Source organism: Anarrhichthys ocellatus, unplaced genomic scaffold (assembly GCF_004355925.1).
Source record: "Anarrhichthys ocellatus isolate YVR2014 unplaced genomic scaffold, GSC_Weel_1.0 scaffold8, whole genome shotgun sequence".
Lineage (NCBI taxonomy): Eukaryota > Metazoa > Chordata > Actinopteri > Perciformes > Anarhichadidae > Anarrhichthys > Anarrhichthys ocellatus.
This window is the reverse complement of record NW_022280038.1, coordinates 9,604,851-9,630,286: the sequence shown is the minus strand read 5'-3', so window position 1 is coordinate 9,630,286 and position 25,436 is coordinate 9,604,851. Positions and strand designations below refer to the sequence as shown.

General features: G+C 40.6%; 1 protein-coding gene across 1 annotated transcript in view; it reads left to right on the top strand.

Moving 5' to 3' along the window:
- The first annotated feature begins 694 nt into the window (after positions 1-694).
- Positions 695-25,436, top strand: part of tspan4a (tetraspanin 4a) — a 54,026-nt gene continuing 29,284 nt past the window's right edge. The window contains exons 1-3 of the mRNA XM_031848776.1: positions 695-712; positions 10,366-10,557; positions 19,988-20,062. Coding sequence (XP_031704636.1) covers positions 695-712; positions 10,366-10,557; positions 19,988-20,062 — 285 coding nt within the window. The remainder of the gene's footprint in view (positions 713-10,365; positions 10,558-19,987; positions 20,063-25,436) is intronic.

The following is a 25,436-nucleotide window of genomic DNA, read 5'->3' as shown; positions in this document are numbered from 1 at the left end:
CTCAGAGTTTATCACACAGTGCTCAATGTTATATGTAATAAAAGGGTTCAAATGTTGTACAATACAAAACTTTTTCAGCATATTAGCATCATTGGCAAAATTCCATAATAACCTTTTTGCACATTTTGCAATTCAAGTGGTAAACCAGGGTGGGTGGTTTTCAGCAAAAGACAAGAAAAACACCAGAATTTGAAAATACAACCCGTATCCTGCAGCTCTCTCCTCTTTGTCCTAAGCCCCTCCCACCAGACGAGCCCACCCATGCGCACAAGCTTCATACAATAGCCTGCATGAGTACTAGTCATTCATAACATGATCCATCCATCCATTATCTTTAGCTTATCCGGTGCGGGTCGCGGGGGCAGCGGGCTAAGGAGGGTATTTCAGACATCCCTCTCCCCTGCAGCTCTTCCTTGGGATCTCAGAGTGCCCTGAAAACCTCTCAAGAGAGGCGTCAATGAAGCATCCTGATCAGCTGGCCCCTTTTGACGCGAAGGAGCAGTTTCTAACCCTACCTCTAAGGCTGAGCCCAGACAAGACTCATTTCACCGCTTGTATCCGCAATCTCATTCTTCCGGTCACTACCTAAAGCTGGTGAACAAAACCCTAAGATACTTCGAGAACTCCTTCTCTTGGGGCAGTGACTCACTCCCAACCCGAAGGGTTGCAATCCACCATTTTGCTGCAGAGAACCATGGCCTCAGACTTGGAGGTAGTGACTCTCATCCCGACCGCTTCACACTCTGCTGCAGTGTGTGCTGAAGGTCCCGTTCTGAAGGAGCCAACAGCATCACATCATCTGCAAAGAGCAGAGACGTAATTCAGGGGTCCCCTAATTGGACACTCTTCTCCCTCCAGCTGCGCTGTCCATGAAATCCTGTCCATGAAACCGGATCGCTGACCAGGGACACCTGACAGAGCCCAACACCCATCCACCTTCTTACAGTTGCCTATGCGAACACTCGTCATTCATTTTTAAACACCATCCTTCCTACAGCACCCTGGATGTGCATGTGAATCTGCATTTGTAGAACAGCCAATAGGAACACTCCTTTATCTGAAATGAGCCGAGATTGGCCAGAGGCTCCCGTCATGGGCTAGATTTTCTGAAACCTAAAAAAAAGAGCCAAGAGCAGGTGCAGCAGTATAGTGTTCTCTCAGACCACTTGAATTACAATATGCTGAAATGCCAAAAAGATACCTACCACAGATTTACGGGCTCTGAAGCAGCTCTCACAGAGCAACATTTTAAACTCCTCCATGGGGGTGACCATGACAATCACGGATGGTATTTGAGTCTTTATGTTTTCGACTATCCGCCCGTACTTCTGTAGTGAATGCAATATCTCAGGAATGCCGGAAGGTAAAGATTGAATTGATAAGAGTCCGTTGGTCAAATGGCACTGTCACCTCAATGAACAAACATTTGGCCATAACTCAATAGTTAAAATGCCACTGATGACAATTTTCCACAAATGTCTACTAGGATAAAATGATGAAGTGACAGATATGGATGTAAATGATGTTGGCAGTCGGCCTGAGACATATAATAAGATCACGTCTATCCTCTGCTTCCAACAGCAGCCTAAGAATCCTGCTGACTATGGCAGTCATCTGTATATAAAACACGACTTCACAAAGGAGGGAGTGCACGGCCCTGAGGAGAGCCGGTGCATAGAAAGAGTATCATAGATGATGTACGATTTACTCTCAAACACTTCAACCTGTTAGCAAGATACATCTGCTGTCCAGCCAGCTAAGGTTATATTTCACTTGAGTTCAAAGCTTTTCAGCAAACAAATGTGGTTGGATTGCGCTTAAAGCTGATCAAAACAACAACAAATAAATCAATAAGCAGAGCCGTGCGTCTGCTTTTACACCATCCACATTACTGGTGTCTTCATTACTAATCATGTGAAGGCCTATAGGCTCTTCCTGCTGCAGCAGACATAGAAATAAAGTTTTAAAAATTTCTCTCTTTTCTTCTTACCGTCAGTCAGTAAGACTATCCTTCACGCTTACTCTCTTTCCTTTGACTCCCTCTCTGTGTGATCCTGGTTCCACCTCAATCATCAGCCGACTGGAGGCGTTCACTCTTTCAGTTACCGACCAGATTTTGCCACAAATCGATGTGAAATTGTCACAATTTTCAGGTTCGATGCAACCGTCCTCCACACCCTTCACCTCCAATCTTCATCACAACCAGTCATCACAGCTGGCCTTCCAGTAGTGCTGCGCACATCTATTCACTCTGTTCAATGTAAAGGCATCCACATAACTATGATACACTCTCGACAAGTGACGTGGTATAAAATGCGAGTGGGACTTGTTACGGTGGGCTGGGGGTGGACACACATTGTACAGGAGACCGGTGCCCCAAAGTGGTGTTGTTGTTTTTACGCTGGTGACGTTTTTCTGTACTTATATTACGTTGTTTACTTATGTAATTTACTGAGTTGACGTAGTTATTTTAACCAAGCCCAACCATGATGTTTTTATTAAACCTAACCGCGGTGGTTTGGCGTATTAATGACACGCGGACATGTGGTGCTATTTATTCGCCTTCCCATGCGTTCGGGTTGGATAATCCACTGATTTTTCTACTGAAATATTTTATTCTGAAGGTACATAGTGGAGAAAGATCTGTGCCGTAGGGACACACTTTTCCATGGTGCTGCAGTTTTTAGAAATTTTTTTTTTTTTTTCATTGCTGTGAGAACCACAAATTATATTCCATCTGCCTCCATTGACTTTGGATGACAGCACAAGTCTCAATGGCAGAAATCCCAAAACCTCAAACTACATTCAAAATGATTTGCATGGTTGGATACCAGAATAGAGAGAGTGTGTGTGTGTGTGTGTGTGTGTGTGTGTGTGTGTGTGTGTGTGTGTGTGTGTGTGATTTAGCTGAGATGACTCTATAGATGATATCATCTGATTAGGATTAAATATTATTTGTTGACAGTAAACTTCCAAACTCAATCCAGGTAATGTGTCATGACAATCAGGGACATAGCCAGGATTTTAGAAACACTGAGGTCAAGTTCCCTCAATGCCCCCAAAAATACTTCACCTCAGTAAACTGCTCATTTATTATTCTTTCCTGCATTGTTTTTTTTTTCGTACACGAAGGTCTAAATTCTGCTTCAAAGTCCTCTCCACACTTCCAGGAATAATAATCTGGGAAACAGTTGAATTATTTATTTAGAGTTTTAAACATATTAAGGATATAAAAACGGTGGAATGAACCAAAGAAATATGGACCATGTGTTTGTTTTGTTTAACTATATAATGTAACAATGCTTGGGTTGCTAAAACCACCAACACACAGGAAATGACCTCACTGTCCTCAATGATGACTTTGATCTTTCCTAAATCATAACCAAGCAGTTCCTAAATTGAACCCGACTTCAATGAAGGGGGCAGATCAGAAAGTGTTTACATGAGTCTGTTTGAAACATTCAGCCTTTGAGAATGTGTGGTTTCTAGCAGGAAATATTCAGAGCTCGCTTTGGACGCTGTGATATGTCCTGATGGTGGAGGTTTTAAAAATAAAAAAAGAATCAATCAGTTTGCTTCAGCCACAATCTGCAGCCACATGGAAGAGAGTTTGCAGTTGGCAGCCCAGTCTTGTTCTCAAAAGTTGCTCAGTTCTGACAAGTGTACCTTACCCTACCGGCCCACCAACAGTGGCTGGAGGAGGAAATCAAACATACAGCAATTAAAGAGCCAGATGTGTTTTTTATTAGAAGCTAGAGTAGATCAAGCCTGAGCTGAAAGGAGACAGTAAAAAACGACAGCGTCGGTTATTTCAGTAAATTAGGGCTGAAATTGTTAGTCGACACTCAAACGATTTTGTCGATTAATCGTTTTAATTGACAGATCTGTAAAACTGAGTTCCTTCACAAAGAATCACACAAAAGCATTTTAAATCCCTTGTTCACCAGAGATTACAGCGACCAGACGTCACTCAATAATACCTACACTAACATACAAACATAAGCAATGCAAGTTTAAATTTGAATTCATCACTGATTTGTCTGTATGTCAATCAATCAATCAATCAATGTGTTATTGTCAGGCTGTTGCTGTGACACTTATGGCTCTTCCTGACAGAAGCAGTCAGTATGCTAACGGTTAGCTGTCATGTGGAAGACAAAGTCTTTTCTAAAGAGCTCGAGGGGGCTCACAACTCCCTTCATAAAGTACTCAGCAATGAAAATACTGCGTTCTGCATACACTGCAAGGGAACATTTTTGGAGGCTCATGGTGGAAATGCCAAAATAAAAGATCATATTAAGCGACAGCAATATACAATAGCAGGCCTATGGTATGTGCATAACCGCACACTTAAGGGTCCTGGTTCGGGGGTTTGAAAATACACAACCAGAGATTTGAGAATAAGTTTGTTGGAGATGAATCATTCAGCATTAAAACACATAAAGAAGCGTGACAAAGCCCTGTAGGAATTGTGACTGTTGTCCATTAGGATTAAAGAAGTGAACAGTGTGACGTTGTTGAGCAGCTAAAGTCTGCAGATGGAGGAGGACCGCAGTGTTGGATGGGTCAACAAAACGTTGGATTTTGACTCAGTAGAGCCGGCAGTCAGTGTGTTTTAACCAGGAAGTTGTTTCAACCTAAAACATGATCTTTTTCCAACCCTAACAAAGTCATTTTTGCACCTGAACTGAAACTTAATCTCTTGCTTGAATGGGATGTTCTGATAAGGAACGGTGCATTTTCAATAAAGGACTTTGGCTTTACAATACATACGTTCATGAGATCACCTTAATCACCTGATTAATGTTGTAATGTTTCTTTTTTCTCTTAGTGTTGGAATTATAAAGAGGAATAGATATTATTATCTTGATATATCTATATCTTTAAGCCCTTATCTTTACAGGCAGCTGTGGCTCAGGAGAAAGAGCGGCTTTAATCACAAGGTTGGCGGATACCGATAAGAGTACTGATCTGATACCAGTGTTTAATTAATAAGCCGTATGTCTCACTGTGTGGAAGGGACTGTTGTTAACCCCAATGTAAGTCTCTTTGGACCCAATGGCATCACGTGACGGCACGAGCCTTTGCAGATGACACGTGAGCTCAGAGCCCGCACAAAGGCGTCTAATGTTTGTTGCATTATTCTACAAAACGACAAACGATAAACAATATGTACTGTGAAGAAGCAAGAAGACAACGAGTTTAACCGATAGAACGCCATAAACCAACCGACTCAACGCTCAGGAGGGATTGTATTTTTCTGTAAACTCATATTCATGGATTACTTTATTGCCTTCATACACACCCTGTAAATTAAGAAGTCAAGTATTAAATGTATTAAAAAGAAACGAAGGTTGAATATCCTGTAAACTATATGATTTGGCTGCAAAATATTTACTCAAATGTAGATTTTTAAGACCTCCTGTTTCTAAAGCTTTAAAAAAAACGTCCTTTGTATATTCCCCATGTGTAAATAGTGCTTTTATCAGTGAACTATATGTGACGGTCACATGTGAAAAGCTACACTACAGCGACCATAAACTATGCTTAACCCTGCTACAGACCCTTGAAGCCCCCCCGCTGCTGCACAGAGCGCCATCGCTTGTTTATGCAAAGTGTATTAATACTGAACGTGTCCCGTGTCCATTATGCACCACAACCTGCCCGTCCCGAGGTTCTGAGCAATACTAATATTAAACCTCATCACCAGGCTACAGCCATGAGAGGGGACCAGATCTCACTCTTTTGGGGGCAAACTGAATACATGATTCACACATCAAAGTTACACATTAGGAATAATACATGAAGCGCAAACTTACTTTTCTCGCTGTGGTACCCATGAACTAATCCTTGGCCCCGAGAGCTTCACGATTTTATTCATGTATGAAGAATAATTCAGATTAGGAGCGTAATCATACTAACACTATTGCACTATATCAATATGTATTCCTGACCCATGCTCTAGACGGGGCGCTCATGACTGCAGTGAGATCAGAGCATTGGTAGTCGCGTACTTCATTAAAACATCCACCTGTGTTGCACATCGCGAGCCCAGGAGTCGAGTACATCTATGGCACATGTATATTTAATAGGGGAAGCGTTCAGAGAGGCTTCCTTTCATAGCCACATCAAAATCATAGCAATGTGGGTATTTCTGCGCCAACTTTTTGTGATGTTTCTGATGCAATAAAAGGCAGTTTAGTTGTCAGGTATTTATTGAAGACAACTATGGTCTCTGACTGGGTCTCGTTTTAATCAGCAGCCAGAGGCTCTGCTTCAAACTCACAGACCTGCTGTGAGAAGAGGAGGTGGTCCAGATGGCGGTATCAATTTAAACTCTGCAAATCTGTGGGACTGTAAAGATTTAAACTGCTGGTTTTTTTTTTGTGATCGTAGTGAAAGTGAAACTCCCCGTAAAAAGCTGCTACATTGAAGGAACTTCGATACAAACAAGACCACTTTTTGGAAACCGTGATGATTAGAAGTTGCTCGAATTTAGTCCTGAGCGTAGAAATAGAATAGGAAGAGAACGGCCATGTGACGGCTGGTTGCCTGGAAAATAATCCTTGAAACAGTCCCACTGTCAGTCATTTTGATTCTTGACAATAACAAGATATAAAATGTTAGTTAGTGAGATTTAGAGGCGCTGGTTGGCGGATTTCGTTACGACAGAGTCAGGCTAGCTATCTTTATGCTAAGCTAAGCTAACTTTGTTCTGGGTGTAGCTCAAAGAAATAGAATAGGAGTTGAGCGGAAAATTAACAGTTTCCCGTCGTCTATTGACTAGTAAAAGAAAATGCTGAGTGTTAGTTTTTATGGCGACAACACACGTCAGTGGTGTTGTCGCAGCTCCCCAGAAAGAGAGCGGACGAAGCTCTGGAGACGGATGGTTGGCTAGTTAGCTAGTAAGCTTGTCCTTCTCTGGAGTGGAGGGACTGTGAGACCCAGCACTGCTGATAGCACTAAAGTCGATCAGTAATGGTCACCGTGACAGCCCCACAATCATCTCTTCCCAATATTGTCCTGTCTGAATAAAGTGTTAAGTAACCACAGCATGTCTAATTTGTAGACCAGCTGCTCTAACACAACAAAACATAAATGATCTTCATCGGCCGATATTGATCGGAAATGAGCGGCAAATGGTATCGGCGGCAAAAAAAGCGTGATCGGGAATAAAAGTTATATTTGCACTCTTTTTCATTTTGTGCTGATCCGATCCACGACTTAAATCGGTGATACAATCTGAACCGTGAGGTTTATGATCCGTTTTATTCAATAGATGGATGAAGCCAGCAATGAATTGATAGCAGTGTTATATCAATTCTATGTATACGGATATACATGTACACAATTACAGTATATCGGTACAGTAAAAGAAAATGTTTCTGTTGATAACTTCTTGTAGATTTGAAGGAGGCACATCTGTAGATATTGGTCATGTTGTTATATCCTCCCCTCCAATGAGCTCAAGAATCTGACCTCAAAATGTTCACGAGCATCAATTCCCAGCGTTCCCTTTCCTTGATCCCTCGCCCTTCTCACTGCGTCTTCATTACAGAGCACACTCCGGAGCGTAATAAGGGCGCATTGTGACCCAAAGACGCTTTATCTGCACGCCGCTGAAACCTCCCGGCCGAGCTAGACAGTGAACAGAAACCTGCCTCAGTGAATGGAGCCGCACCGCATGAGAGCTTTTTTTGAAATTTTCACCTTGCCCTACTTACTTCCAGAGCTCATTAAATGAGATCTCGTGTTCAGGCTGGAAATAGAAAGAAAAGTTGGAGGGGAGAAACAATAAGTGTGTATTTAGCCATGTAAATCTTATTGCCTCTCGGAGATCTGGCAAGTGGCCGTAGTGTGAGTGTGTGTACGACGGATGCGTCTGATAATCCTTTCATATATTTGTCACAGTTTTTCAGTATCATTCTGTGGCTCTGAAGGAAAACCTGCTGTGATTCTTTTGGAAAAAAAGGAAAAACAGGATCTTTGGACTCCGAAGAGAGCAGCTGGATTCTTCAAACATTGCTCTGAAATATTAAACACCTATCCTCTTTAGTGAAGGTGTTAATTAGCCTAATATCACGACTCAGTGTGATTAATGGGAAAATTTTCTTTGAAATGTTCAATGGTGTTAATTAACATAATGAGGATAAATCCATGCAGTTGATCTTTCGCAACTTGTGTCATTTGTCCATTTATACCGTGTGAACCAAACCATAGGTGTAAAGGTGGTATTTTGGTAAATACCAAGCAGCAAACTCCGGATCTGAAAAGTGTCTTAAACCTGCGTTCTCTCTAATGTCCAGCAGGGGGCGACTCCTCTGGTTGTATAGAAGTCTATGAGAAAATGACTCTACTTCTCTCTTGATTTATTACCTCAGTAAACATTGTAAACATGAGTTTATGGTCTCAATCTCTAGTTTCAAGTCTTCTTCAATACAGCATGATGTTCATTTAGTAAATGATGGTCCATTTAGAGTCACATAGACCATAAAGCAGAGTAAGACGGCCAAACTGCAGCACTCAAGGCTTCAAAACTGTAGTCCACAAACCAATCGATTTAGCTGTTGTGTAGCCAACACCGTCTCCGAGAAACTACGTTTGTATACCAGCAAATTTTAAACTTGCTCTCTTCGAGACATTTTTTATTATCTCAAAATATCCATGACTTCGTTTTTATGATTAAATTTAGGCACTCGGTCATGGTTAGCTAAAGATAATGTTCCTGGTTTGATACAGATAAAGGTTTGCAGTGACATTAATCACAAAACACAAAGTGATTATCAACATTTCACCAAAACCACAATCTTTCCCCAACCTCAACCAAAGTGATTTTGTTGCCTGGACCTAAAGAGGAATAAGTTAATAATGCCCAAAACGTAGCCAAGTACTGTAGCTGGGGTGGCAATTTTGTTACTGATGCAAATACCATTTCAAGTTCATAAAGTTAAAAATATGGAGTTTGTCTCATATCAGTTTTACTGGCGCCAGAAATCTCTCTCTAGTGTTGTGGTTGAATCTTTCTGGGTGCTTTCACACCTCACTTGTTTGGTTCAGCTCAAACTCTGCTGTTTGCCTTGTGGTGTGAAAGCTAATCTTAATCTTAAACATGTTTGAATGAATATGCTTATTGAGTGTCTAAAGAAAGCAATGTTCAAAAGAGATCTGTTAGAACAACCTATATAATTATGCAAGATCATTTGCTAAAAAAAAGCCAACGTGTTAGCACACGAGACCAGAGAGTTCCCCTCATACATGGAAAAGATAAAAGAGAAATTTCTCATTAAAAAGGCGAGTGAGAAAGAAGCGACCACACAGTAGCCATCCCCCCTATGATATTACAGTAAGAGATGCCCTGCTTTCTAACCACTCATCATTATTCATCATATATCAGGTCCAGCTGCAACCAGGACTAATCGTGCTCATGAACCAGAGCAGCCACATGAATACATTTGGTGCACCAATGTGCTACATGCTTCAAGTCACCGCTGTTTCATTTTGGGTTCTTAAAGCGCCGATGATGCACGATGACCGTCACCAAAACCGTCCAATAAAGGAGTTTCCTGCCAGTCCACATGACTCGCTAACTTTTAAACTGAACTGACTTACAGAAAGTCGCTGAGTTGAGGTTTTGTACTGACGACTAAAACGAGCAGTAGAGTAGCAACGGTAGGAGCCAGAGCAGATGAGCTAGCCTGACTCCAGAGACAAAATCTGTCCACCAGCACCTCTGAAGCTCAACAAATAACATTTTATTTCTTGTTATTGTCGAAAAGGTAATTCCAGTAAATGATAGCGGGACTGTTTCCTGGCAGGGATTAGTTGCCAGGCAACGCGCAGAGATTTCAGGAGGCTATTGTTTGACGTCAAGAAATTATAAATAACAAAACACAATTTGTCATTCTTGTGCTTCTTTTTGTTCGGCTGAAGCGAAGGAGGTACGACATGTTAATTAGTGAGCTGTAGAAGTGCTCGTGGGCAGATCTTGTTTTTTGTTGCAAAGAGCCAGGCGAGCCGTTTCCCCATGTTTCCAGTCTTTATGCAAAGCTAAGCTACTTGGCAGCTGGTTCTAGACTTAAATTCAAGCCAATGAGAATATTCTGCCAAATCTAGAGCTACTCCTTTCAACCGGGTTTGGAGGCTCACATTGTTTTGAGCTGCTACCTCTGTTCATCCAATTGCTGCTTGTCTTAAGTTCTTTTGTTTTTCTCCTCCTCAAACTTTCTTGTAAAAAAAAAAAAACGAAAGCCACAACAATTCTGCAGATATTCTTATGCCCCACCGTGTTTGACCGTGTTTCTGTTTACGATGGGTTTGATTGTGTTCTTGCCTCACTGACCCCTTTTCTCTGTGTTTCCTCTGCAGTTGGGAGGATGTGGCATACTGGGAGTGGGAGTCTGGCTCTCAGTGACCCAGGGAAACTTTGCCACCCTATCATCATCCCTTCCCTCCCTGTCGGCGGCCAACTTGCTCATCGCAGTGGGGACCATAATCATGGTGATTGGCTGTTTGGGCTGTGTGGGGGCCGTCAAAGAGAGCCGTCCCCTGCTGCTGACGGTAAGTTATTAACCAGAAAGCTTGTCTGATGCTGTCGCTGACTTTAGACACAAGGCTGTGTTGATGTGATGATGCCACGTTCTCATATTACATTTAGTTGTTGTTTGCAGGGCAAATAACATCACTAACATTTCATAAAGTAAATAAGCTTTGAGTTTCTGTCCCCCTCTATCACTAATTTACATACGCTGGTGATTCAGCCTGTATTTACTGTGAACAGCTGCTGTCTGAGCGAGCTTCACTGTGGAAAAGTCTTTCATTATACATTTGATGTTTGTATTTTCTTTTCATGCCACTTTCTACTTCTACTCCACTATAATGGGAAGTGTTGTACTTTTTACTACAGTACAATAAATAATTAGTACAGCCTGAATAATTAGTTGTCTAGCTGATAAGTTGACAGAAAATTAATTGGCAACTATTTTGATAATTGTTTAAGTAATTTTTTGTGCAAAATTTACAATTTTTTTTATTGTCTCCAGCCTCTCAAATGTGAGGATTTACCTATTTTTCTTTAAATTATTTGAATCCATTTATGTATAATTGTGAGGTGTCTATCGAGTACTGAATACTTCCTCCACCACTGCTTTACACACTGGTGTGTTATGTTTATACATTGAACTGGGACATTGAGACTTCTGACTCTCAACAGCCACAGAGCTAGCTGCCAAGCTGTCTGAAAATGATGTGATGTGACGCCAAGTCGTTTATCTATCTGGAGGAAGACACTCTGTCCTTTCAGACAAACACCTTTGAACAAGCTTAAATAGAACAGACACAGGAAGAGTTTCCCTCTGTGGTTAATTAGCAAACCAACAGAATTAACATTATTTAGCTGCAGCTGTTTCAATCCATATACACTAATGGTGTAAAATATTCCCCTTCAGCTTGTTAAAACAGTGTTGTATATGTAAATAATGGTGTAAAGGCTGCACCAGCACAGGCTACGAATCATTAAAGATGACACACAACACAAGAGGTTACTCGACTGCTAATAATTGATGGAGATTCAAGCTTAATTTAAAGCCCTGTCCATGTTGCCTTTGGTGTTAACGCACCATACATTTAAGCAATACACCCTCCGTAACATAAACAACGTGTTCATGTTCACACAACAGTGGCTCTCCCAAAATATTTATACGATGTTATACTATTACATTTCACCTTGTACTCTATCCATATGTGGTACTGTTTTATTACATCATATATGTTATTATATCAATATAAGGGTTTCTATATGTATGCAGACAAACACTACTGATTAGTGACGAGAGACTTGTGGACTCTGCTCTTATTAATCACACCACTGTCACTTTAGTCTTGTAATTTTGTCTGTATTATTCTTGCATAGTTTCTATTTTTTACTTTTATTCTACTTTAGTCCTCTTATCTGCATTTATGTATGTCCCGGCCGCTGAATCAATAAGTCCTTATCTGATCTCGTCTCATCTTTAAAACACCTTTCCCAGTCATGTGAAGTGAATGGCACTGCTGACATGCTACACATTCTGTATCAGTGGCCACATCTGACTGTTTTCATTCATTATGCTACATTTGACATTTCCTGTGTGTTATAATTTAGAGACTGTTTCCCTGATTTAATTAAACATAGTGAGAAAAAAAACAGAAAACACATGAATGATGACAAGATAATACAAATACAATCATGATTATGGAACAAGGAAAAATGATTTGATCTTTCTATTAAACAATGAAAATGATATTGTGAATATGGAGCTGTGGCTTCACTGAGAGGAAACTCACAGCACTTGATGGGCCATATGGGGGTCTAGCCTGGTCTTCAAGGGCACTGGCCACTGACACGCCTGCTCTTATTTTATCCAGTTTAATGTCTAGATATATATATTTTTATTGCTTCACTAATCTCAGTAGAACAGCCTCTGCTTCTTTCTTTGGGGTTTAACAGCTTTTGAAGTCATGTTGAAGTACAGACAGCACTGATCGTTACTGAAGGGGTGTCTGACATGAATTTGCCAACGGAGAATATAGCTTTCTCTCTCTCTCGCTCTCTCTCTCTATATATATATATATAATATATAATATACAGTATACACACACACACACCTCTATCTTTACATATCTCTCTCTATATCTCTACATCTCTTTATTTTAGGTATATATGTATATATATATCTCCCCTCGATGGGGATATCGATGTATATAGAGATATAGATACACTCCCTATTATGCAAATCGAGTCAACAGGAAGAGCTTGACATGAAATATTGTCCCGCTCTAATCTACACACATTTTGCTCTGATTTCAAACAGCGCATCCCTGATCAAGTGTGAATCCCGGATGCTTATAAGTTTGGTAATTATTTTGATAAACAAGCTCATGTAATCAAGCACCGACGCTGCACAGCATTTATCAGAAAGAAGAATTCCGTATGGGGAAAAAAATATAAATTATCATTGGAAATAACGGCACAGCTGGGTGATCAATTATGAGCTCTGTGGGAATGAGTCTCAGTGTCGATCGTTAGCATGATCCATGGAATTTTCCCCACAGTGACCAGACCGATTCCTGCGCTGTGTCAATGTAATGAGTGTGCTTTGATGAGTGAGAGAGCAGCCCGTTCTTCATGGAGATTAGAAAAGACTCTTCTCTTCAAATGTCAGGGCTAATTAGCACGCTGATGGCCGTGAGATATTTGAGGACTTAATGTTGCGATTCGTGCTGGGAAAAAAGTATTACTTCTTTTAGTGAATCTTGTGATGTGTAGCCACAAACATCAGTGCTAATGCTTTTGCAATTCTGTTATCTGGATTTTCAGACATGTTAGACTTTAAATGAATGAAAAACGTACTGTTCCTTCTGTAAGCTTCAGTCTTGAGTTAGTAATGCAGCAGTTTTTGGACAAAGTTACTGAGAGAAATGTTGGTTTGCAATATTAATGTGGAAACGAGCTCTTAAAAAGGCCCTGAAGACCCATTTTCCGCTTCATACTATGAGAGATGAAAACACTATTTGCTGCCAAGTTACAACAATAGAATTGCAAAACGATGTTTTAGACGGAAAAGCGTAATTCATTTTCTGCAAAGACAATATCAGGTGAGCCTCGGATAGACAATGAAGTGACAATGAAAGAACATCTTGTCCTTTCATTTTAAAGTCAACAATAAGATTTTAAGTTTAAGTTTAAGTTAACAATAAGAGCCTTTTTGACGACACTGAATTTCTCCAAAGTTCAATTTCAACCAGGGTTATGGGTGATTAAAGTCATGTTTCACACCAGTGAGTTCAGACAGTCAATAGTAGTGCAAGTCAAAGGGTACATGGGGGTGTGGTGGGTCTGTGACCGAATCTGCCCACAAATTAGTCAGAGAGGTGAGGTAACTGTGCTGGAAATGGAAGCTCCCTCTTACGTGGGTCTCAGATATAGAACCTGTAAAAAACGATTCAATCCGCCATATGAAGAGAACGCGGCTATCGCCCCGAGGGCTACTCTCCATAGACGCTCAAGGCTGGAAAGATCCCATCAAGGTATTGATTTTAGAGGGTGCTAATGGACTGTGGGCCTGACATGACTGCCTCACCAGCCACCACACAAAGAGCCTCTGAAGCTTTCACACTGCGTGGAAATCACAGCATGGAAGAACACAAAGGAATCAATCCCTGTACCTGGACTTTGATTATAGTTCTCATCCCAAGGCCCTGCTGAGACATCAATCTCTGCTAAACAGGGATATCAGCACTGCTGGCCGAACAAGTCACAACATAAATAAGAGTTGCATACAAGGCCGGCGTCTGCAGTGCATCAATTTTCATAATGCGTGCAGTGTGCATTTAGTCTTCAGTGGCCAATAAAAGGTGCTGTTCTTCAGATACATTAACGTCTACTTAAACGTGGAGTAAATATCACAATTCACGAGTGACTAATTGCAACGCTGCTTCTGGTGCTATGAACCTGTAAACACAGGCTGCAAACATGGAAACGGTTGAAGAAAAGCCCAACGAGAAGCTCTAGTCTGGTCCTCGAGAGTCGGTGTCCTGCAGGTTGTTGTTCACCCCTGAAGGCTTCAGTTAGATACAGACCAGCTGTGGCTCATTACCTCTCACAGTACAAAAACTGTAATGGAACAAAAAGCTGCAGGACACCGGTCCAACACGACAGGAATTTAGAGGTCTTAAAGGACCACTTTACTGAGTTTTATATCGCTGGTGATAGACTGACATGATAATACACACCATTACACGTGTCAGTGCTATCTGTTTCCCACAGGCTCGCTCTGCGAGAGCAGTAGCAGGCTTTCCCGGTCTCACTTTTTTTGTGTTATCTGGTGTTGAGAAATAGAAAAGGTCTCGAGGCCAAAAAAGGAATCTTCGCAGTTGCTTTGTCTGAGACGACATGATCTGGGTGAAAGATCTGAGGGTTGAAAGCAGCCTTCTAGCAAGATGCAGAGAGTGATGTGTGATAGTTTAACTCATACAATACAGTGCACAGTGGTGGGAAGTACATTTATGCACGTACTGTACTTAAGTACTTATTGTACTGCAATGCTTTAGGCCCGACTTAAGAGACAGCTGATTCTGTGTTGCAACACGGGTTCACTGTGGGGTGCCCCAAGGCTCAGTGCTGGGTCCAGTTCTTTTTTCCTTTTATATGTTCCCCTCTTGGCCACTTTATACGCACAGTTTCCATTTCCAGACAATGAAATAACCCAAATTAATAGTTCACACATAAAAGTCTTGGTTTTCTTTCATATTCAATAACTCAGATTAGGAGAAATTGTGTAATTTGCGGTTAAAACCTCACCTTAGATTTAAATCGATGGTTCAATCCTGCTTTTATCATCTCAGAAACATTTCAAAGATTAAACCAATTCTTTCTCCCAAAAACCTGGAGACTGTTATCCACACCATCGTAGCTAGTGGATTCGATTACTGTTACTCCTTGTTCTCTGGCATCAGCAGAGAATCCCTCTCCCACCTCCATGTTGTTCTTTTGTCTTCTCCCTTTAATCGTCTCATGACCCCTCAGATTTAACTTGTGACACTTTGGAGGGGGCCCGACCCTTTATTGGGCACCACTGAACTAAAATACTATATATTTACTGCAAAACAAGTATGTTTACAACTTTAATTACACGTTGCTGATACGACTACTTCTGTTTCTTAAGTAGAGTTGTGAATGAAGGACCTTTACTTGTAATGAAGTAGTTTTATTGGCTCTTGAGTACTTCTCCCACCACAGACAGTACATTACAGTGCATTACAGTCCAAAAACAGCTGAATCTCATTTTACAAAAGCTATACAGCTTTCTGATCCATAGAAACCCTGTTTATAGGCCTATTTTGTTTCCTTCTACTCTGATCTGCTATAAATCTTTCCTATAGTTATGCTGCTGGAAGCCACTGCTGCGAACACAGAAACGTATTTCAGTTTGAATAATGACAATTCCGGGGGAAAAAAATCGAGCCTGTTCGGGCCCTTTTTGTAATGAGATCCAAGTCTTTGTAATAATTTATCACCGCGAGACGCCGAGCACAAAACAAACACAGCTTCTTTGGATTTTAGCTGAGATGCACTGGAGCCATGTGTGTTTACACAAACATTACTTTAACTACCACGACTAAAACAGATGTAAATGTATTTCAACTGCCTGGTGCATCTCTGTCACATAAACAAGAGTCATTAGTCTCGTTAGGCAACAGCCTTTTAAGGTAACTTGGAACAAATTATGCTATATTTGTTTGTTTATCATCTCAATTAAATCATTTTTTCCCGCAAAGACATTAAATTGTTTTCAACAAACTGTTTAGATTTTTGTTAATGATTAACATGAAGTTACGTCTAATTGAATTATGTATCACGAAGTGAGCACAATTCCTCTGCACTTGACTTACTTAGCACGCTTTTATTGTTATTTTATCAGCCTGTCTTCACAGTTCACAAATGGGTTTTCATCATTTACAGCTAATTTCTGCAACCTTTTTGATAATAGCAGCCCATTCAATGCAGCATTCTGAAAGCCCTCGAGCTAATTCAATAGTTTCCTTTTAGTATATTATAAAAGGCAAAATGCAGTCTGCTGCCATCAAATGATCCCATTGAGTGTGCCTATTGTCTGAGTTAAATTTGTTATTAGCAGATTAATGGGGAAATATTCAGAGAGCCACAGGGGATGAGTCTGTTTGTTCTCCAAGTGCTGGAGAGGATCCGTTTCTCTCTCTTAACGATGTCCCTTTGCTCTCTGGTGTGATTCCACGGGCTCGAACAAACACACCAAGAGCCAAGTAGAGAAATCTGCCTTTGAGAGGCAGAGAGAGAAACGGTAAAAGGGTGAGGAAGCAATGAATGTGAATTCTTTCTGTTGGATTTCTTTGCTTTCTCTTTTGTTAGAAAAAGGTTCAAGTTTAGATTTTCAGGACTCCCAAACGATGTGCTCTTAAATCTTTAACGATTTTCAACAACAAGCAGACAAAGACAACATCTTGCGGCCTTTTTACAGATAGCAAAAAGGAAAGTAATTATCATCATCATATTTAATTCGACAAGTGGCTGTAAACATGGCTTTAAATAAAGGCTGATGGCCTGGTGCCATTCTTTATAATTGCTGTCGACATCTGAATTCTTCAGTTATTCAAATAGTTCTGGTGTTGTGTGCACGGACAGTTTTTCCCTTTATCTTCCTCTGCCTGAGCCAGAAAAACTACAACACCAAAAACAAAACAACAGTCAACATGTGCCCCGTGTGAAGCGAGAAGTCGACGTCCCAATCATTTCCTGAACCTAACTAAGTAGTTTTGTTGCCTAACCCTAACTTAGTTTTCTGTGAAGACGGAAGTATATTTTGAAAAGACTGTGTGCATGTAACAAGCAGAAATTCACACGTGTTGCTGGACTTTCGTTGGAAAATGCACGAAAAATGAGAAGTACGAACCGTTGTATGAGGAAACGTTGAAGTATTTCAAGATCATTTACTAAACCTAACCAATCGTTTTGTTGCCTTCAACAAAGTCTTTCCAGATCTTTTTTCTAAACCCAACTAAAGTTCTGTGAAAACTGAATCTAAATGTCTTCCAGAGTAGCTGCATCGTCGACCCTTCACTCTATGAGACAGTGAAGAGGAAAACAGCAGGTCAAGAAATATCACAACAAAAGGAAAAATGGTTCAGATTCAAACTTGGCTTTTGCCATTTTTTGGCTCTTTTTCCAAAAAATGGTGTTGCAGATCAAAAAAATGCAAATATTCCGCCCGTCTCGGGTAGCACCTTCAAAATGTCAAATATTCACCAACTAGGAAATACTGCAGAGCTTCTTCACTTGACTGAATTGTATTTTGAAAATACTCATCTCGCTGAAGCATTTCATCTGTCCTAAAGAGGCAGAATTGTCTCAAATCCACAGAGGAGCATATTTATTCAATAAATAATAATAATAATAATAAACACCCCCCCCCACAAATTGGAGTTACCAGGAATTTCACACCTCACAGAGCACAACATTCACAATGAAGCCTGACAGAACAATGGAAATGGAAAAGGAGCCTGAGTGAATCAAACACGCCGTGGGCGATGTGCTGTCACCTCGTCGCACCTTCCACCGTTGCCATGTTTAGTCATTCATTCATGCAGGTGCTGCCAGGAAAAGACCTCGCGGGGCAACTGACAGCCTCGCTTGATTCCGGTGAACCAACAACCCTCACACCCACTGTCAAGCTGCAGCACTCGGAGGACATGTAGCCATGATGTCTTTGGAAAAGAACATCTCTACTTTTAAAATCGGTGATGTCATTTTCTGAACATATCAGACTGTTCTAGCTGTTTTATTTGTCTTTTTACACTTAATCATTATATCCACATTACTGATCATCTATCAAAAATCACTTTGTGTAAATATCTTTGGACCGCATCAATATCAAGATATTTGGTCAAAAATAGATTTTCTCCATATCGCCTGCAGCTCTACTGAGACCCATCACATCTTTAAGTGTTCAGAGTAAACTAGAGATAACTGTTTGTACCTCCATCAATACACTGCAAACATGAAGTGCTAACAGCTAATGTGGAAAACGTCCGTCATGTTGCAGTTTACATCCGTGTCTGTCTAAAATGTCATCATTTCCACATTTTATCCTGTTAGACATTTGTGTGAAATTGTCATAACTAGCATATGAATTCTTGAGTTATGGCCAAAATTGGGTTTTGTGAGGTCATAATATCCTTTGACCACTAAAATCGAATCAGCTCACCCTTGAGTCAGGTAGACGTTTGTGCACATTGTGAAGAAATTCTAGAACAGTCTGGTGAGTTCAGGAAATGACATCATTTTACTGTAATACAGCCTTTAAAACCAGGAAAAGACAGAACCTTTGACATACTAGGATATCCAAAATCTAAGACTTTATTTACACTCATATTACGATATTGATGTAATCGCCCCGTCCCTATTCTCATGGAAGCTCTGGAGTTTAACGATTTCCCAAAAAATGAACAGATGGACAACTTGAAATAAGATCCCTGGAAAGGGCGTGTGTGTTGGGGATTGGTAAATTACATCATTCTACTACAATGAAGTTTTTAAAAACCAAGAAAACACTCACTTATTCCGTATCAGATCATACGATATCTTGTCTCATATCACCTTATTGATGTATTGCCTGTAGCCCTCCTACCAACATCTTAAGGCTCAGAAGGTCCCGTCTTATATTCCATGATTATGGGCTCTTGGTTGCAGTTGGGACCACTGAAGTAGTGGTAGATGCAACCTCTCTTCATCGAGGATATCTGTAATAGATTTCATGGCCATCCAGTCAGAGCAGAGATACTTCAGCCTGGACCAACCTGTTCTACATTCTGTGGATTTATTGGTCCGCAGACACATCAGTTGATAAACTAGTGCCATTTCATCAAGATGTCTTTTATTTATTTTGTTATTATGACGCTCTGGAATATTACACCATTGCCTCATATGACCCCCCCCCCCGTGTGGTAGACGTCCCCCCCAGCAGAGTGGTTGATGATTGAGCTCGTAACGGTTTTAAGCACTCACACGGGCCCACAGGAAGAAGATGAATCACCCATCAAGCAGGAGGGGCGGGAGGCGACTGGTGAGGAATAAAATGAGGCTCCTTTAACAGATCCAAAAAAGTGGATAGAGGAAAACTGTATATCTCCTCTCCTCCTCTTCTTCCTCTTCCCCTCTCTGCTCTCTTGACCTGCCACTTAGAAATATCGACGCTCCTCGATCATCCTTACTTCGCCAACTCCTTCTCCTTGACACTCTTTGGCCATCTTATTACTTTTCCCTTTTATTCCCACACACTGCTGTCTGCTGCCTTCTATTCAATGTAGACTTCTTCCATTCTTCACAGACAGATGCTCATTATCTCCCTTGTTGTCGTTTCCTCCTCACTGATAAATGGTGTGTTCAATAATTCTCTTCCCTTTGTGTCTCTCGCAGTTCTTCATCCTCCTCCTGCTCATCTTCTTCCTGGAGATTCTGTCCATCATGCTTTTCTTTATCTACCAAGACGAGGTAAGACTCCTAAATTGCTTCTCAGCGTGTTGTATCCTGTGAGAGGAGCCCTCCATAATGCAGGTTGAGGATGATTCAGAGAGAATCATGGCATGTAAACTGATAGTATTGAAGTTCATGCGAGCAGTGTTGTTTGTTCCGATAAGAACATGTCAGCTGACACTCTGCATCAATTAGAAAAACTCTTTATTTCACTTTAGGAACTCCACAAATACAGTAAGAAAATACATAATTCACATCTGGCTGGGAGCTAAAATCTCCTATCCCGATATACTTTAGGTTATTTCATATCTCGACAACAATATCACGTCCATGAAATAACCGTAAGGCCCTTTTTTGTATACTCTCAATTAAACACTTGACAAATGAAAAGTATTTTCTCCTTTAATTTAAAACTTAAGTGCTAAATGAACACAAGTTTCAAGTAAAATTATAGCGCAAAATATATATATATATATATATATATATTATATATATATTATATATTTGTTAATCACATTGTGAAGTGTGATGTAAAAACAAAACGGCAATTTTTAAAGTATAATCCTACAAAATACTTCTGACAAATCTGAGTCAGAATGTGCTTATTATCAATATAGACAACGTCATTGTGCATCACGATATCCTGATAATTATATCGCGATGCAATTCCATTAAAATGAGTTGTGTCCTGGTTCATTTACTTTATCATATGTTTAGCTGTGTGAACCCAAAATAAGTAGATTTCTCTGTGATTGAATTGACTATTCACGAATAAAAAGGATACCATCACAAAATAATGCCGATGCATACAAAGATGTTATTCATGCTTTATTAGGTCTGTCTGCCCGACGACAAGCAAACAACTCTTCATGCTGGTGTTCTGAATGGAGTTTGGATTGATTTGTTTCTGGGCTTTGCACACATTGTTCCTGCTATCAGCACTCAGAATTACGTCTTCTCAGCGTAAATATGGTCACAAAGTTATTGCTTATGTCTGGTTAGACAGTCTGGTTTATACCCGTACATCTCTACACAGTTCCGTCAGGTCCCTGTAGAACTTCTCCCACAGACGGCTTTTCTTCCTCCATGTCAGGACGTCAGTAATGAGAGGAGGAGACTCGACACCGATAGGCTTTCGCTACACAGCGTTACGCAAATTCCTTGCTCGAGTTGAAATATTTCATAATTCAAATTAGATTCCATTCCCATCTTTGCATGAAAAGTCAGCTTTGTGTTTGGTGTGAACACAGCACAAAAGCCAGGGGCAGTAACAAAGCGTCTGTGCTGGTGTCTGTGAGGGTTGTGAGCGATGGTTTAATAAAAACTCCTGAGATTTTTCTTTTTTTGCTGAAATGCTTCATGCTCACACATCCTTCCCTCGTTAATAAATCCCCATTTATCTCAGCTCATGCATTCAGGATGATTTCCCCTGTAAATAAACAAGTCAGGCAAGAGACAAGAAGCAGAGGAGCGATCCCCCTCCTCGTATGAATCTGTAATCCCGTCACATTTTCAGCTGAGGTTTTAATAATGCATTGAAAGGGCATGCTGAATTACATCCATCGTGGTCTTAATTAATGCTCCTATCCTCAAATTAACTAACGGCTTTTATCCTTTGCATCCTTTACCCCAGCAATTAAACCTCCAGAAAATGATTGCAATTAAAATGAATACCCAACTGTATGCGTCATGTGCTGTATGTCTTTGTTGACAACCTACAAACTCACTAAATAAAGGAATACTAGTGTGATTAGTTTGGGCACTGGAGGGAATTACATTCCCAGAAGAAGTCTGCGTTGACGCAGCGAAGTGCCTCTAAAAAAAACGGCGTCAAGGCCCTTAAAGATTACGCGTTTGTTATCTTGTAATGCAGAACTGCTGTTGCCACAGTCAGAGGGTTGAGTCTGAACTTATGCAATTATAGAATGAAAAGTCAATTGCATGTATTGTTGCGTTTTAATCAAATTGTTGGTTAAATTAAATTACAGGCACCAGTACAAGCAGGAACAGCAGCAGGAGCAGTGAACAAATGACAGCTACATATTATGTCATGGTTGACGCTCATATTTTAGAAATGAATATTACACAGCATTTAGGGCGGCAACAATTTTCATAACAATTTCCCTAAATGAAAAGCTCAAAACACAAACATATTCAAAGTCAAACAAAATATGAAATGGAGCAAAACGGAAAAGCCTCACATCTGAGAAGCTGCAGCCTGAGAATATTTGAGCAGTTTTGCTTGAAAAACGACTTTGATTATCAAAATTGTTCATCTCATCGATTGAGAACATGGACTCGAGTATCCTGCAATAAGATGAAATGATAAAAATTGACAAATAAAATCTGCAGGTGCTGTAATTTAATTTAGTGCACATTATATTGGACGCCTTCTAGGAGCACTTAATGCCACAGTGGATCGGAAACATAGATCTCCACCATAAGTCATTGGCAATTTCAATCGACTTGCGTTATATTATTCATGTGTTGGTACAGAGAACTCTATCCCCGAAGACTCAGGCCAACCCCGACTCTAATGCCTTTGCACATTTAGATATTCCCCCACTTTTTATTTGGTCTTTTTTTCTCTTTGTTATTCTCAGTATATAACTGCCGAATGTGTTGCATTTCCATCTCCGTTCATCCGTGGTGGTGGAACGCGGTGAGCATTTCCTGACTGGCACATTGTTCTGGGCTTTCAGCCAATCAGCACTGCTCTGCTCAGCTCTTCAATGAATGTTGTCTTTTTGTCCCACCTCTCTCTTAGCATCTGTGTTTCCCTGATGTTCAGCGAGCCCCATTATTCAGCCTCTGAATAATTCAGTTTTGTCCACCCAGGAGTCGATTAGCGGCACAACGCATTAAAATGTTAGTGATGGTGTCGATGTTCTGCAGAGCTGGTGCACCGAGGGAGAGTGCTCACGGTGAATAATGGGTGGCCATTAACCAGTACTGCCATTGATGTTTTATTGAAACAGCAGGTGACTGGTATCATCTGTATATTGTTCAATGTGATCACTGCTGGAGAATTTAACAAAACTTTTACAGTACGATACATCAAAGCACATTTAACAACATGGGTCACAAGAAGGGACTTACACTAACTAAACTTGAACTATCGCAGTGGTATTATGTCACTAATGAAGTAAGGGTGCATGGCTCCTAGACCCAGTTTATTGTCTGTGTTGAATAAAACAGTCCACTTTGTTAAAGCAGTGTGCAGGATTTAGGTTTCTATCGGCATGAATTGATATTCATAACAAGGTTTTAATAGTGTATAATCACCTGAAACTAAGACCTGTTGTGTTTTTGTTACCGTAGAATAAGGCCTTTATATCTACATAGGGAACGGGTCTTCTTCAAGGAGTCCGCCATATTTCTACAGTAGACCACACCGGACAAACCGATCACTGGCTCGAGAGAGAGACATTTGCATTCTACGTTTCCTGGTCGCCACCAAAGTTCTCCAACACGCTTGGAAAAAGGAGGAGTGAGCGGAGGGGGATTCAGTTGGTTGCAATCTGCAACATAACCACTAGATGGCACTAAATCCTACACACTGCTCCTTTAAAGCTAGCAATAATAACTCTACTACTACTCATAGGGGTGTTAAACCACCTGGTTTAGATCACCGTCATGGGTGGTCGGTCAGGAGACAGGAAACAAGAGGCAAGCCCTTCGTCTCATTTTTAACTATCCTTTCTAATTACTTTTTGTGTGCTATATTAGAACATGTTCAGCTGTTTGAATAATACAGACTTTGTCATTATTCATAAGAGAACTGTTTCTGAATCCCATCCAAACAAACCGATTTATAGACGGATATTACTCTACCAAAGTCTAAATCGCAAACTTTTTACTTTTAGTACATATTGCAGCTGTCCTTTCAAAGTATGTAGTGTTACATGCAGTATGCATTCTATTGGAACATACTACTTCATCAAAACATTGAACCCTCTTGCTCATACATCTGCTGCTCAACTGCTGATTGTGGGTCAGAATACCAAGAAAAGGGTGCTGGCTTGCATACGGCAACATGTGACCGGATGCAGTTGGACATCCTGGTATTTTTGGCATACTGCGCATTGGGATAAACTAAAACATTTCTGTCACAGTAAATAGTAAGTAGTATGGGTATTGGAACGCACACTAAGTCACGCTACTCTCCTCCATGTTGTACCTCATTAAAGAATGCAGGATTTGTCTCTCATGTGATGTTAGATTACGTTTTGGGCGTGAAACCACGTCTTACTGGACCCAGTCTCCAGAAGAATTTAACTGAGAAGAGTGAAAAGAAATTGACGAATCTTTTGATGGTAATGAGAATGTATTCCAGTAACGATGCATTCACTTCATGAATCCCGGCGCCTCGCTCCCTCCTGCATGAAAGTACATCATCTTCTTTTAGTAGTATCGTTATCAGGGATTCTGGTGCTGGTGTTATTTGGTCTCATATCCCCACTCCACTGCAAACCAAACATTTAAAACATCTTTAAAAACAGGATTCAAACTGTATTGTAGTAGTCTTAGTTCTGTTATTGAAGTAGTTCAAACATAATTAAAACAGGGTGTTGAGGGAAACGTGGGGTCATTTATCATCAGCGGGGAATATACTTTGAATACGGCCTACTTAAACAAAACATTTAATACTTCTGTCCATGCACACAAGTATGTTTGGACTGAGTTTTAAGAGATCCTCGTGTGCGTTGCTTTGATTTCTATCCCATGTGTTTGTATTTTGTAGTTCATCTCTGATTATCAGGACCTGCTGCTTTTTTCCCCTCCTCCGTCACCATGGTAACAGTCCGGCAGCCTTCCAGATGCCATGACTTAACGGGAGCGCAGCAGTAGGTGCATGTTGATGAACTCCGTCCCAGGCTGGTCACGCTCAGCGGTCCAGTTTATTACACCTGCTTTAGACCCGATAAAAAAGCGCTGCGACGCAGCTGGAAACTACTTCAAACAGCTCACAGATCTTCCTAACACCTTCTTGCGCCTGAAACGGTCACCGTTTGTTTCACTCTGTCGACTCCTAAGGGTGATGAAAAGGATGATGACACAGGTCCTACGGGGTTAACTTCAGTGGAGCCACAGCCGTGTTTCAAAATGTCAACAGTGAATGAAAATGAGCCTGACTCAGCGGTGCGATATTGAAAATTGATGTATGGGTGCTTTATGCCACGTCCGTTTGGGTTTACAACCTTGTCAGCTTGGCTTTATTATCACCTCAAGGGAAAAATCACTCTGCCAGACAAACATAAACAGAGCAATAACAGCAGACCACCAGCCATCCTTTGATATGAGGGAATTAAACAATCTTTATTGTATAACGATTATCATTCGTATTATTATAATTTCAATTAGTAGAAGTAGAAGTAAGAGTACTTTGTGT